This window comes from Polistes dominula, unplaced genomic scaffold (genome assembly GCF_049000335.1).
Source record: "Polistes dominula isolate Pdom_NZ unplaced genomic scaffold, Pdom_raw_medaka contig_24, whole genome shotgun sequence".
Lineage (NCBI taxonomy): Eukaryota > Metazoa > Arthropoda > Insecta > Hymenoptera > Vespidae > Polistes > Polistes dominula.
Genome location: NW_028301150.1, coordinates 1,595,001 through 1,611,601, shown reverse-complemented (window position 1 = coordinate 1,611,601; position 16,601 = coordinate 1,595,001). Strand labels below are relative to the sequence as shown.

At 29.3% G+C, this 16,601-nt stretch overlaps 1 protein-coding gene across 1 annotated transcript in view; it reads left to right on the top strand.

Annotated features, from left to right (window-relative positions):
- Octalpha2R (alpha2-adrenergic-like octopamine receptor) overlaps positions 1–16,601 on the top strand; it is an 89,615-nt gene that overhangs the window by 62,212 nt on the left and 10,802 nt on the right. Inside the window, 1 exon segment of the mRNA XM_015317791.2 lies at positions 16,190–16,597. Within this exon segment, the coding sequence (XP_015173277.2) occupies positions 16,190–16,597 (408 nt within the window).

The following is a 16,601-nucleotide window of genomic DNA, read 5'->3' as shown; positions in this document are numbered from 1 at the left end:
GATGAAGAAGAATAAGAAGATAAGAAAATGGTGAAAATACGTGGGGATGAGGAAGGAAGGAAGGAAGGAAGGAAGGAAGGAAGGAAGGAGAGGTGAGGAAGGGAAGATTGGGGAAGGTAAACTTTCAAATTCATTTTTCTTCACTCGAGAGAAATGATGATATTATTATTCATGCAGAAATTGACGGGACAGAGATTTTCAACGATAAAGTAGGGTAATTTAATTGTCGAAAATACAATTAGATAATTCGATCCGACAAAAACGTAAAGAGAACGACGTGCGAGGGTGGATGATATTTTTTTTTCTATTTTTTTTTTTTTTTTGCTCTTCATTTTTATCGACACGAACGAAACTTTTATCGTCAACAAAAAAAAAAAAAAAAAAAAAGAAAAAAAAATCTAATTACATTCAAAAGTTGACTATTATCGTCGAATAGCGAACTAAATCAATTCCCTTAACACTCGTTTTCTGTCAACGAATTACCAAATCGGTTTTGTCCTTCAAACAACAATCCTGTCAAATCACCACGCGATTCTCATTGATTTTTTTTTCTAAACGATTCAATTCCTGTTTTGTTATTTTTTTATCTCACGACAAACGAATCCAATTGAATTTTATTATGTTTTTCTATTTTTTTATTTTTTATTTTTTTTGTTTTTTTATTTCATCTATCACAATCATAATATATTTATATAGAAAATTTTTTTCCTAATATTAAATTATACAATTGTGTTAATAAAAATAAAAATATTGCATAAGCTATCGAACTAAATACAAAATTAATTATTAAAAGTTATAGAGGGTTCTTTTAGAATTTGAATTTTTTTATTTCCTTTTTTAATCATTTATTATTGTCATATATATATAAAAATAGAAAAAGGTAACTTACTAATGAATAGTTTTAGCATAAAGGGTTACCTACTAGCTTACATGCAACTATCATCGACCACAGACCTAACGGATGTCCTCAACAGAACTCAATTAGACCACAAGGGATTAATTACTGGAGCATCAAACCAACGATTAATCAACTCCTTCGTTATTATTCTAGAGTAGTTTCGTGAAATCAAACCTCTGCTTAATATGCAATCGCTTTGATTAAACCGAATTGTTTCTTTATATGTATGTACGCATGTATGTATCTGCTTGTATTTCTTTCTCCATTTTTCTTTAATTAATTTTAACATTTTGTATATTTAATATTCTTTTAACATGTTCAAATCTTTCATAATGATTTTACCTTTTCTCATTCACTCTCATACTCTCGTATTTTATATATGTATATATGTATTTCCCTTTGTACCAACAAACCAATTGGAACTAGTTGTAACCGAAAATCATCCGGCCATAACTACGCTTGGAATTTGTCGAGAATGATCGGGTAGAGAGAATTCGGCTTTGTGTATATTAGAGATATCACGAGAAATCGTAACTCTCTCTCTTTCTGGTAAACGTAGAACCGAGTTACATTCGTATACACATACATATACATACATTGCATATTTATTTGCTATGACGAAATACTATGTAAAATATAATACGAGTTCAATAAACCTTTCTTTAAATTCATTCCCAATTTTTTTTTTTTTTTTTTTTTTTATAAATTGAAAAATATCATCGAGAATATTGCAATTCTTTTTTTTTTTTTTTTCAATGTTCAATTAGTAATTTAAAATATTTCTAATTATTATTCACACATCTTTTATCTTATATTCGTAGTATTTTAATATCGAATGAAAGTATCGAATCGATAATTAATTTATTGTTTTTTATTTTTTTTTGTAAAGATAAATTTGTTCAATAATGCAAAATAAGATGATTTGGAATGCATTCGAATTAGTAATTTAAACTTATACATTAATTCGAATGTTTTCACCACGTTACACGTAACAAATACAAATGATAGAAATTTACTTTACGTGATCGATGAATTTATTCGGTGTGAAACTATCGTTTCGGATTAAAACGAAAAAGCAAAGGCGGCTTTCGACGTACGAATCGAGATAGAGAAAAAGAGAATGAGTAAAAGAGAACGGGAGGGAGAGAGAGAGAGAGAGAGAGATATACAAAAATAGATTGCAATCGAAGCTGAATGCAATTTTAGAACTGCCAGTATCAGACGTTAAGCGTTAAATCGTTGATAGTACGATTCAGTGAATAAAAAAATTGTCAAATAACGAAATATCAAAAGGGAAACGATGCGTTTTGTGAAGAAACAATTAAACAAAAAAATACAATCTTTTCTTATTTAAAGAATGTTTAACGTAAGATCCACATTTGTATTTGTATTTTTTTTTTTTTTGAATTTTATATATATAGGTGTTACGTTGTTTGTCCGCAATGGACTCCTAAACTACTGAACCGATTTTAATAAAATTTTGCACACTGTGTGCAGTTTCATCCAACTTGAAAGATAAGATAGTTTATATTTCAATTTATAATCTCAATACTTTTTTTATTGTAACAGATGGCGGTAGAAGGTAATTCGTTGACTTAAAGACGTGTGTATCGGACTGTGACCCACAGCAACGCGTGGCGGGGCACCCCTAGTATACATATAAAACAATAATAGATAAATACATACGATTTATTATTATAACTTTACAAATGGGGGTCGAATGGGGTTGAGAGTACGTATGAAGAAACCATAAACCGAAATAATAGGTTAAAACGTAATAAAAGATGAAGCTATTGTTTCCTACGGTTAAAAATTGCGGTTACACGTTTGGGGGAAAAAAAAGCTTGCCTTGCTATCCGTACTTTTTTTGGGGGGGAGGGGGTGTTTTTTTTTGGTAGATTACATTGTTCTTTTACTCTGCGCATAACAACACTCACCTAGGCAGGTACCACAAACGAATATTTCGTTCGAGCATCGATCCTGGTATAGAATAAACAAAAAGCACACAGTGGACAGGTGTTATACTATAATAAAAAAAAAAAAAAAGAAAAAAGTATAAAAAGAAAGATAAAGAAAAAAAAAGCAAAAAAGTGATGATTAGAACAAAAACGTTGTGTCATTCGATGCAAGTGTCTAGTTTTTCCTATTTTAAATCGAGCTTTTGTTGTCAGTCTGTCACAAACGTAAATAAATAAATAAATATATAGAGATACATATATAACAAAAGTCTTATCATAGAAGAAATATACAGCTGGTTATATGAATAATATGACTGCCTAAGGGAAGAAAGCTTAAGAGAGAAAATTGATGGGAATAATCTTTTCTGAATAATAAATAATAATAAATGATTGTGGGAGGATTTGTGGGTGGTTGGGGATAGGGTTGTTGAGAAATAGAAGAAAAAGAAAAAGCTGTCAAAGTGAATAGTTTTAAAATGAAACCTTTTTAACGTTAACAATTTACAATACACGTCAATACGATTCCCGTATTATTATTATTATTATTATTATTATTATTATTATTATTATTATTATTATTATTATTATTATTATTTATACGTTAGTCAGTGATTGATATTACAGAAAGATTCTGAAAGAAAGGAATAATAATCAAAGAAAATAAAATAAAATAAAAAAAAAAAGACAAGAAATAAAGAACATTTGAAAGCTATGACGACTATAATACGACGTAGTAGTAATAGTAGTAGTAGTAGTAGTAGTAGTAGTAGTAGTAAGGGAAATATCGATTTAATTCTTAATTGTTTCGAACTTTATTCCTAGTACGAGACTGGGGTATGGGATGGAAAGGAATGGGGATGGGAATTTAGCACGGAGCCACGTCAAGGACTCTTTGAAGGCGTCGAGACTGTCGCCGCCGCCATAGTGTCGGTAGACAAACAGAGAAACAGAAATAGAATGAGAAATAGAATGAGAAAAAGGGGGAGAATTCGAAAAGCAAATACTAAAAGCTCATTTGGATCGTACACGAGAGAATTTTCCTTCCTTATAATAATATAACAGTTGAAAAGATGATATTATTTAACGATTTGTTAGATAAAGTATTTGTAAAACATAAAAGGGAAAGAAAAGAAACCAACACATCCTTTTTTTTTTTTTTTTAAACTTCGAAAAGAAGAAGAATCATGTGAAAGGATTTAACGAACAGAAGTATAAATTCCAAAAAAAAAAATAAAATTGATAAGAAATGAAAAACAAAGAGAAATACAACAAAGAAGATGGAGAGATAGTTAGAGATAAATAGAAAAATTAGAAAAAGATTCTAAAAAAAGATTAGTATAGGATATATCTTTACTTAATTACATCACAAAGTTGAAAATCTTGCTGGCAGTGGTTTAAGAAGACTCCTGCATTTTCGGTATTATAAGGAACAAAGATATAAAGGATCTTCTTTAGAAGGGTGGATCGATTAACTGAAAGAAGAGATCTCTGTACTGTTTTATATATATATATATATATATATATAATTCGTCTTTCTAGACGTTTGCCCCAGGTTCCCAGTAAGCAAGCCACGCTAAAGGATTTATCTCATCCGGTAAGGATCGTTTCTACTTCCAACGAGAAGAAAGATCAAGAGAAAGATGTCGTGTTCAACCGTTCGTTTCCTTCGTTCGTTTCTTCCTTCCTTCTTTTGTCTTTTATCCATGCTATCGTAATTTGGAGAACCCTTTTTTTTTTCCTTTACTTCCTCTTTTTCACGATTTGATCTTTCTCTTTCTCTTACATTCTTCTTTTCTTTCTTTATTTTATTTTACTGTCCCATCCATTTATTTATTTCATTCACTTCTTCTACTTTTCATCTGATTTTGTTCATTTCTTTTTTCAAATTCTTACATATTTTCTTCTTCTATGTAAATTCTTGATGAAATGATGAAGATGAAGATGAAGTCTTCTCATACGTTCTTTAGAATTTGTTTAACGTCAAGGTTTATTAATATAAATCATGTTTGTTGTCGTGTTGAACATGTGAAAATGATAATAACACTTTCATATGTAAAATAAAATTCAATCATCTATCTTAATACTTCATGAAATAGGATCTTATCTTTACTGATATAATTACAAAATTTTGATATTTAGTATTGACACACAATATTAATTTAATTCATCGGTTGACAAAAGTTTTTCTTACTATTTAATTTTACCAAACTAAATGATATGTTTAATACATTGAACAATAATTAATATCAAAAATTATACAAAAAATAAACCAATAAATATGACCACATTAAACTAATAAAACTAATCATACTATTCTTCTAATTAATCTCTTCATTAAATTAAATCTTTTTAATATTCTTTTTAACTAAGAAGTTAAAAAAAAAAAATTGTAAGATAATAAAATTCGGAAACTTTGACGTATATTTCGATAAAGAATAAAATACGAATAAGGTGAAGTTGAAAGTAGAGGGGATGGAGAAGTGAAGGTGAAAAATCGCAATTCAGTGAGACTAGAAGGGAAGAAATAAAAGAATGTAATACTACAGACAGGATATAAGAATAAAGAAGAAGAAAAAAAGAAAAAGAAGGAGAAAATAAAGTGTGCTGTTCAGATGGACGAAGACGAAAAGGATGAAGAGTAGGAGGATGAGTGGAAGGATAAGGAGGAGGAGGAGGATAGGAAAAAGGAATCAATGGCTCAAAGGAGAATAAGAGCTAGTAACGATGGATAAGATGACGATCGGTCAGAGGAAAAAGGTTAGAAGGCTAAGATATAATAGTAGTAGTATTTGTAGTTGTAGTAGTAGCAGTAGTAGTACATAGAAAGGAATAAAAAGAGTGAATGATAGGCCTACTCGAAGAGACAGACGAGCCATAGATGAAAACTTGCTGAGAAAGAAAGAGAGAACAAGAGAAGAGGAGTGAGTCAGTCCAAAAAGTGGATATTGGAAAAACGAGAGTCGATTCGGATAATATCGTCAAGACAAAGGACAAGATGCTTCTTCTTCTTCTTCTTCTTATTCTTTTTCTACGTTCAGGGTGGAAAAAAGGGAAAGGGTAATACAGAAAAGACGTACCAATGAAACAAGAGAATGTATATATATATACAGGGTGATCTGTAACTGGTGGTACAAGCGAAAAGAGGGTGATGAAACTACATGAAAAAATAAATCAAAAATATAGAATACAATTTGTTCATTTGAGGCTTTGTTTTAGAGAAAATCGACTTTGAATTTTTGCAAAATACGCGTGCATTTAATGTTAATTTTATTATAATATTTGTCAATGTTTGTTGATGTCTAAGTTAATCGATGCAAATGAATTTCAAATGAAATAATTACATTAACCTTGTTTTTCTTTTTTCTTTTTTTTCTTGTACTGTGCTTTTATAAAGATTTTGATATATTATTGGAATTAAATTATATGCTATAATTTTTATTATAATAATATTAATAGGATTATTAATTGACGTTCGATAAATAACAGATGTTTACACTGATACGATTTTATTGATCGTTAGATTTAAAATCCTATATTGAATATGCATTATTTCCTTAAACATTTTGTAATGATGCATTTCATGCTCTTGTTAAGATTAATTTACCATCTATAAACGATGTAGTTCAAATTTCATAAATTATTCATCATTATTTATATTTTCTCATTATGTTCGTAGAAATAATTACTTTCATTTTGTTTTTCTATCTTTTAATACTATCATCTCGTAAAAGTTTTCTAATATTATTGGAATTTAATTATATACGTTAATTTTTATTATAATAATATTAATATGGGATTATTAATCAACGTTTGATAAATAATAGATCTTTACAGTGACTCGATTTTATTAATCGATAGATTACAAGTTTTACATTTAATTTTATTCTACAATATTGAATATGCATTATTTATTTAAACATTTTGTAATGATGCATTTCATGCTCTTGTTAAGATTAATTTACTATCTATAAACGATCTAGTTCAAATTTCATAAATTATTCATCATTATATGATCATATTTTCATTTATTTAAATTCAATTAAAACTGACGTTATAAACTTTGGCAAGATAATGATAGGTAGATAAAATAATCGATTTATAGAAGAAGAAGAAGAAGAAGAAGAAGAAGAAGAAGAAGAAAAATAAAACACTTTTTACAAAGGATAGAAACACATCATCCATGATAATGATTATGATGATAATGATTTGTCGTGTTTTGCTTTAGTTGACATCAAAGCTAATTTATTAATATAATATCTCGTTAGAAAAGATACATAGAAGACTTTTTCTTTTCTTTTCTTTTTTTTTTTTTTTTTAATCGAACCATTCGAGCCTTCTCGAAGTTAAACGTCCGTAAAAGAAAAACCTAGAGAAGAAAGACACCTCCTCCATGTGTGTCATTTTTTCTTTAACCTACCATACAATGTTCTTCTATCCTATCGTGACTCGTTTGATCTTGATTATGTGGGCGTCATATATACAATATTCCCACGCTCGTCCCTTATGTATGACGTTAGTGCGAAAAAATTTTTCCATCAAGGGATTAACACTCACTCGTACGTGATAATAAACTCATATAAACGTTTTTATATCATCTTCACGTTAAAGACGTTTAATAGGGCAAAGTTAAATATTATCGCACACAAAAAAAAAAATAATTAAAAACCCACTCAGGTTCTAAGTAAATACAATATGTAATATAATATTATAAAGTTCACGATAATCGGAATCGTGTAAAAATAAATCTCCGTTCTCATTTTCTTTTTTTAATTAATCTCATCTTGTTCACGTATATATTTATATATATTACATATATAATTTTTTTTTTAGAAACAAGGTATACGATTTAAAAACAAAAGCGATGAAGTGGGTGAGTTATCGTTGATGAAAATAATTGGATGAAAAAATCATATCTATCTTTGTGTTTGTAAAATAAAATAGACAATAAAAAAAAAGTAAAACTACGAATATCAGTTTAAACGATTACAAATGATTGAAGAAGAAAGTTCAAACAAAGTTGAAATACTTTTTCTCTTTCTGTTTCTCTCAAACATCTATAAACTCATACTCAGACACACACACATACACACACACACACATAGAGCCGATTTATACTTCGAGCTATCAATTGTAAACCCAAGAAGACACCAGAGTACCTTGATCTATGGAAGAAGTTTGAGTTTACATTGAACAAGTAGATACGAATAGAAAGAGAAAGAGAGAGAGAAAGATAGAGGGAGAGAGAGAGTTGTGTGTTCGGGGTTGGCCACGTGCGGTGGAAACCGACAGAGCCTTCGAAGTTGAACTCGTTGTGGTGACATAGTGGTCGCATATCGTGCTACTGACATTCCTAACTTTTTATTCCTTCCAACTTACAAGATACTAGTCCTCCTTTAAACGTGATCTTATTTTTTATTTTTTACAAAAACAATAAAAAAAAAAATATCAAATTATATTATTAGGTTGAAACAAAATATTTGTAAAATAATATATTTTAACAAAAATAATTAATTATGCACACATATATGGTGCATTATATATATATGCATGCATTATATATATGGATATATTATAAATAATTATATATTAATTATTATATTATTGAAACAAAAAATTTGCAAAATAATTTATTTCCCTAAAAATAATTAATTATGCAATTTACCTAACACAATTTGTAACACAATAATATACAAAATTATTGGTTCACCCTTTATATGTTAAATTGACATAACGAATTTAAAAAACGAAACAATACAATAAAAGAATTAGAAGCATGTGAAATATTTTTCTTTCAAGTCAAAAACGTTATGAGTGATAAAAAATGTATTCATCAACCTAATCGATATGATCGAATAGTGTAAAAGAGAGAGAGAGAGAGAGAGAGAGAGAGAGAATATCTACGAAGTATTCAATGAACGAGAAGAAAAGGTGATGACGATTACGTGGTTTTGCAAGTTTTAAAGGGCTAATATTTCTTGTGGTGTGCAGCAGGAAACTTGGTTTCATTTTAAAAGTTCGTGACCATGCTGTGTCACGTACCTTGAACATCTTTCTCTCTCTCTCTCTCTCTCTCTCTCTCTCTCTCTCTCTTTCGTATTATCTCATATTTTCTATGTCTTCGTATTTTCTCTTTTAAGATTGAAAAGACGATGGATTTTTTCTTTTATCCTTTCTGTTTTTTTTTTTTACTTCATCGAGTCTTTCTTCTCTCTCTCTCTCTCTATCTCTCTCTATCTCTCTCTCTGTCTTTCTTATAATATTTTACCGTCAACGCGTTTCCGTGATAAAACCTCAAAGTGCTAACTTATTATAAATTATCATAAATTAGATTTCACTTTGTGAAGTATCATCTTAAAGGTCGTTCGTTTAGTTTCAAAAAAGATCAACTAACCCTCTCACCGTTCTTCACGAATTATCTTCTTCTCTTTTTGTTATCTTTTACTTCAATTCTGTTCCCCCTATCTCTCTCTCTCTCTCTCTCTCTGTATAAGATTATGCTACATAAAAGAAAGAGTATGCATGTAACAGAAGTAGTATAACCATGTTTTTGCAAACCACCTCGACAACGACAGGTGTTACTTGAGAAATGATCTAGGTCAATGTATCAGTTTTAACAAATTCAGAATACTCTCGTGTATTTTCCACATTTATAAATAATCCGACAAATTTAATCGAATAAACAAATCTATTTTATAATTTCGTGTCACGTATTTTATTTTCAACGCAAGTTGAATAAACAATAATTATAATCATTTAAGAAAGTAATTTTTTTTTTTTAAATGATATTCGTATTTTATCAAAAATTTTATCTCATTCTAATATATATTATTAATAGGACTATCTAATTTCGTACGAATTATAATACGCAATTTCATGTTTTACAGTTCCTTTCATTATTACCAATATCATTATTAATATATCATTAACAATATGAATATGCAATTAATTAATTATAACAGAATAATATAAACCACTCTGAGAGGAATATATCAATATGACAATAATAAATTATGTATGTCATATTGAATAATAATAATAATTATTATTATTATTATTATTATTATCGTTATTAAATCGAATACTTTATTGGTTGACGTAAAACGAATTTAGAACAAAGAGAGATTTTCGTTTTACGTATAAATAAAAATCCCTATAACCAATATTATCACGTTGACCAACGAAAATGTTGAAAATGTAATAAAATTGAGCAATAAATGTTTATCGATCGTGATATGAAAAGAAGTATTGTATCGTTTACGGTTAACGAAAAAAAAAAAAAAAAGAAAAAACAAAATAAAAAAAAAAAAAAACAATAAATCGCATAACGAATTTAAACAAAATGAAAAAATACTCTCGATTGATAGTAAAATGATTTTCGAGTAGAAAATAATCCAATAAATACACAATCGTTTACTTCATAACTATATCGTAACTATAGTTAGTGGTTACCAATTTCTGAAAGGAAATTTAAAGGGTCAAAAGGTCGTCATTGTTCGATAATTCGAACCTATGACCGTATATATGCATTTAGTATTATATAACCAATTGGGTCGGGATAAAATTATAAACATCATAACACGAACAATACTCTCTCTTAATTTTTTTTTTGTTTAATTTAGCGACCAATATAAAGGGACGTACCATTAAAATGGTAGTTCGACCAAATTCGTATAGAATAAAATTAATGAAATAGAACATTATGGAAGAGGATTAAATTGTGACGTATATGTTGATAATATATTGTTTTGAAAAAAACTGAAATATTTACATACGAAATACTGATAATATATTTTTGTACCATTTACCCTTTTAATATTTTATATGCGTATAGATTTATTTAAATATAAACGCGTATGTGGTTTTAACGTTTGATCGTAAATTTATGTACAATTCAATATTTTACTACTATGTATTTTTATTCTTTTTTTTTCACTCAATATTATTCATTCACGCGTTGACATAAAATTACAACGTTGTACATTTATTAGGACTTACTTCTTTTTAACAAAATTTATCATCTTAAACTTTACGAATCGTTTGCCCATTCCAAGATTTATTTTTACTACTTCGTGTATGTATCTGTGTGTGTGTAAGTCGTGTTTAGTTTGTTCAAAGTTTGAGTAGCATGATAAAATAGTTGAAGGATATGTGCATTTGAATATATAAATAAATAATAAAAAATAAATCAGAAAGTATGTGCAAGCAAATTTCGAAGTCTTTTCGTTGGTTTTCTTTTTTTTTTCTTTTTTTTTTTTTTTCTTGTCTTTTTTGAGAATATCGTAAAATTGTCCCGTAGAGTTTTTTCGTAGCTCTTAAAATATTGTAACTAATGGGGAAATATTTTCTTTGTGAAATAAATACGAACAAGATTTTAAAACATACTGTGTGGGAAGTGCTTACCAATATCAAAAAAAAAAAAATTTTCATCTGCTTCTGACAGTCGCATCGATTATGCCTACAATCCCACGTTTTTCCTTCCTTTTTTTTTTTTTTTTTTTTTTTTTTTGCTGGACATGTAATTTAGACGATACAAAAAGAAACGTTTCCGTTTCTTGCTAGTTTTTTTCTTTTTTCTTTTTATTTATATTCTCTTCCATCGAGGACGTTCCATTTTTCTCATTCGTTCTTTTCATTCTCGATTAAATTCTGAAGAGTCTAGTGAGGTGAAAAAGAAAAAAAATATTATATATTTATATATATATATATATATATATATATATATATATATATATATATATATATATATATATATATATATATAAGGTATATATAAAACAAAAGTAGCCTTGAGGGGTGTTCCTCGATATAAAAGCTTCTCTACATATTGGCTTTTTCTTTTTTTTTTTCTTTTTATTTTTCCATCTTCACGTTTCATGCCAACACACACTTCCCACATTTATACAAAACACTTATCATCATCGGCTACCTTTTTTGTTCTTTCAATTTTATTTTCATTCCTGAGTTTGCGTGAGGAAAGAAAAAATACAAAATTTTAAAGATAAATTTTTCATGATAAAAAAAAAAAAAAAAAAAAATAAAATAAAGAAGTAAGTAAAAAAACTATCAGCTGTTCTTGCACATTGTATCATTGAGCTCTGGATGTTTGGATAGATGAAAAAAAAAAAATAATAATAAGCAAATAAAACAAATACGTGTCACGTAGCAATAGACGAAGTTATATAAACCCCCATCGTGACGAGATATATAAAAAACAAAAAACAAAAAAAGGGAAAAAAAGTGAGAAGGGTCACACGAAGGAAGCTCGGTTAAAAGAGATAAAAGGGATAAAATTATAGGACAGATATTTATTATAATCCTGGATGATGTAGCAGGGATAAAACTAGCTATCATGTCGATGAAGAATACAATTATCGAATAATAATAATAATAATAATAATAATAAAGACTCGATAAAAGATATGAAATAATTTTCATCTAAATAAAAGAAGAAGAAAAAAAAGAAAAAAAAAGAGGAAAAAAAGGAGAAGGAAAAATCTCTTTCCCTCTTTACCTTTTTTTATCCTCTTCTTCTTCTTCTTCTTCTTCTTTTTTATTCACCCATTAAAATGGCCAACTTAGTCGCGTGACCATGTCAATTAAAAAGTTGTCCTTTCTCATTTCTGTGAAAGTGAAATGATAATATTTGCCGCAAGTAGAGTAGGGGGAAGTTCTTTAGCAAGCTAATCATCCGTTAGCACAAAGGTGAGCAATTGTAAAAGGAAACCAAAAGAGATAGAAATAAAGAGAGAGAGAGAGAGAGAACGTGATAATAAAAAGAAAAGAAGAAAAAAAGAAAGAAACGGAAATGAAACGTTCGTATCGATGCAGAAAATAAAGAAAGAAAGAAAGAAAGCAAGAACAAAAAAGAAAGAAAATAATTCTTTGACTATTTTTCATCGGATAATCTTGTGTGACTCGAGTAAGTTAGAAAGGTGAGGGGTGTGGAACTCTACCATGACATTTTCCTCTTAGATGCTAGGGATTTGGCAAGTTGCCTTATAGTACCACGAATTTGGATCGGATTATTCATTCTTCATCCAATGATAATAAGCCACGTATCCAATAGCTTTAAGAATTGATAGGATTTTCTTGACTTTTTCATCGAAGGATATTCATTGAGTTTTAATAAATGCATTCGACAAAATTCGTACTTGATACGATTCCATGATAAATGGTTAACATTTCATTATTCAAACACATCCTATAATTTTGAACATTCAACTTTTGTCTTATTGATTTGATCTTTTCTTCATTTTCATTTTTAATCGTTAACAATGACAATTAACTAACAATTAATGATTATTATTATTAATTGATATTAGGAACTCAAAAGTTCATTGCCACAAATATCAAATCCCGCCAGTGTTCTCATCCCTGAGTTCGACCCTTTCCATTCGTGGTCTTTGTAACCTATTTCTTTAAGATCTCGAAATAATATTGTCTTTCCATCTACATCTCGATCTACCCAGTGGTCATTTCCCGTTCAATATACCGACCAGTATTGGTACCCATCTGTCCATCTAAATCGGCGTGATTTTACGACGTTAATGATGTCCGGTTTGTTGTACAGTCGATGTACTTCTACGTTATGGGATTTTCTCCATTCAACCATTTCCTCATCGTGTTTTACACCGAACATTTTATTTTCGAAAAGCCTCAGTTTCTTTTCTTCCCATAACATAAGTAATCACGTTTCGATACCATAAAAGATTACAAGTAGGATGATTATCCCTGTATATCCTGATTTTCAACCGTGAGCTGAGTAATTTATTGACATTACCTAAATTGATTCTTTTTTTTTAATTTTTCGTTTATTTTTGTTAGTCTGATTTAACAGTAAAGAGAGTTAGTTTATTATTTTACATTTTATTTTACTCATATGGCAGTCATATTTTCCTAATGGCGTATAATACACGCGTCATTCAGAAACTATTGGTTATTGTTAGTTGCTTGAGGTTTAGTAAACGTGTTTGAAAGTTTATACGGTTATAAAATGTACGATGAACGAACGGACGTCGAACTGTCAATGAACGTTACCTGTCGCGGCTGGAAACAACTTAATGGAACGGGATACGTGTAATTTTTTTATCGGATCAACGATCCATCAATTTCTGTATTTTTTTCTCTCTCTCTCTCTTTTTCTGGATTTTTTTTGTTGTTTTTCATTTCCCTTTTATACCCCTTCTTTTCGCGAGAAGAATTTTTTTTATCAAGATTTTATCTACGATCGTGTTGAACGTTGCGTGAAAAATATTTTCCCATTTGATTGATATATATATATATATATATATATATTTTTTTTTTTTAATGACAAAAAAGAAATCTCTCGTGAGTAATATAAATAATTGAAAATTTTTCAATGATTTATTTGATTCAATTGATAAAATGTAAACGTGTAATAAATCGTTCAAAAAAAAAAAAAAAAGAAATTTTTCGATGAATATGATTATGTGAATATGATTGATAAAATGAAACGATGAATAAGAAAGAGAGAAATAGAGAGAGTAAGAGATAGATAGAGAGAGAGAGAGAGAGAGAGAGAGAGAGAGAGTTGAAAGGTAGAGTAGATAATTGGGAACGAAGGGAAAATTAGAGCAAGTGGGTAAGAGAAGAAGAAGAAGGAGGAGGAGGAGGAGGAGGAGGTGTCATCGTTGCCAGATGACGACGATAAGAACGAGTAGTATGGCGAGAGTGTATGTCAACGACAGACGGGTGAAAATACACGCGTATTTTCTTGATGATATAAAGAGGGAACTGTTTGAAATTAGATAGAAACATACTACATTACAGGTTTTATAGTTTATAACCGAGAAAACCAAGTTTTCAACAAAAATAAGGATAACATGTTGAAAAAAGTAACAAGAGATAAACAAACAAAAATTCCTAAATAACCAGGAAAAGTTCTGAATTTATAAAAATGATATTGATGATGATGATGATGATTTTTTTTTAAATCTTCCATGTAAAACAGAGTTGTTCACATAATTTATTAACAATTGTTATTTTATTTTTCTTTCAACAATTTTTGTTCTTTGTACAATTTTTTCTAAACACGCGACGTATCATTTATCTACAAAGTAGAGATGATGATGGTATTTTTAAATATGGTACAAAATTTTGAAATGAAAAAATTTGTTGAACAATTTTAACAAGATTGAAATAATATTAAAAGTTAAATTCGAAATTATAACGTGACAATGATGAATAAAAACATTCTTCAATATATTTCGACTTAAAATAATTTTATTCATTTAAATAATAATAATAATATGAATCTTTGAACAATAGTATTTTGTAAAATAGGTTAAAAGTGTTTGTTAAAAAATTTGTTAAAAAAGAAAAAATATAACCATAACGTTCAATTTCCTATGAGAAATTATTTAATTTTGTTGTTGTTCTTGTTGTTATATTATTTTATTACGAATAAAACGATATCGAGCTTTACTGCTAAAAAGTAAAGTAAATGAAGAAAAAAATCCCCCCCAAAAATAAGAGTTAAAAATGTTTCGTTGAGAGGAACCCCAAAATGGCCGTTTGTAAACGTACGGATATGCATATTGACTCGATACGCTTTCATAAATTTTCATTCGCGTCGACAGAAATTGCTGGTTATTCCACATATTTGCGTACCACCTAGTAAAACGGTCAGACATCTGGCGCGTCCCGTTAGATTATTTCTTTTTCTTTTCACCCGTTAACCTTCTGACCTTTTCTTCCTTCCACAGCCTTTTTCATATTATTCGACTACTGCTATGAAAAAGATAGAAAGAGAGAGAAAGAGAGAAAGAGAGATACGAAAGAACGTTTATAATTTCGCACGACTACGAGGATGCTGCGATGCTGTACCTCCTCCCCCCTCCTCCCCCTCCCCCTCCCCAACCCTGTTCTATAATTCGAATAGAAGTATGAAAAGAAGCATAACGAAAGAGAAATTTAAAATAGTGTGTCCAGTACCGAGAAATGAAATTCCTACCATAAAAATCTTCCACAACTACATCCACCCATCCCCTCACGTTATTCTACGTTGCATATTTTGACTACTACCAGAGAAACTTCGCTTACGATCCAATATTATCTTTATTTATTGAATATTATTATACTGAATGAAAAGTTGATACATTTCTCTTGAAATTAATATTTTCAAAATAAATTTTACCAAAAAACAATTCAATTTATGCAGTACATAACGCAATTTACGATACAATAATATCACCTGAACTTTTTTGATTTAATCTATAATGATTTATCTTATAAAATAATACTTTATATTAATAAAAATATATAATATTAAATGTTTCAATAAAAATGTAATTTGTTGATTATTTTTTTTCAGTTGTCGGAGGATATTGGTTACGTATTATACTCGGCACTCGGGAGTTTCTACATTCCCTCTTGCATCATGGTGTTCGTATACATTCGCATTTATTTCGCAGCGAAAGCTAGAGCACGTCGTGGAATAAGAAAACCACCACGACCACGTCCAATAGCGGTACCACCAGAATCCCCCGATATCAGACAGACGAGTTTCACACAGAGTACTACGGCACTGGATTCTAGAAGAACAGGGCCAGGTGGTGCCGGGGGTAGTTCTGGAACACTCATGGAAAATGTCGCGACTATAGAAAATCAACCTGTCCAAATACCAATAGTAACCTGCGATTATGCCAGTGACGTGAGCACGTCCGAGGCGGACCCAGCTGGTGGGAACAGCATACCAATGGAGGAAAAAGACACCTTAAAGGTAA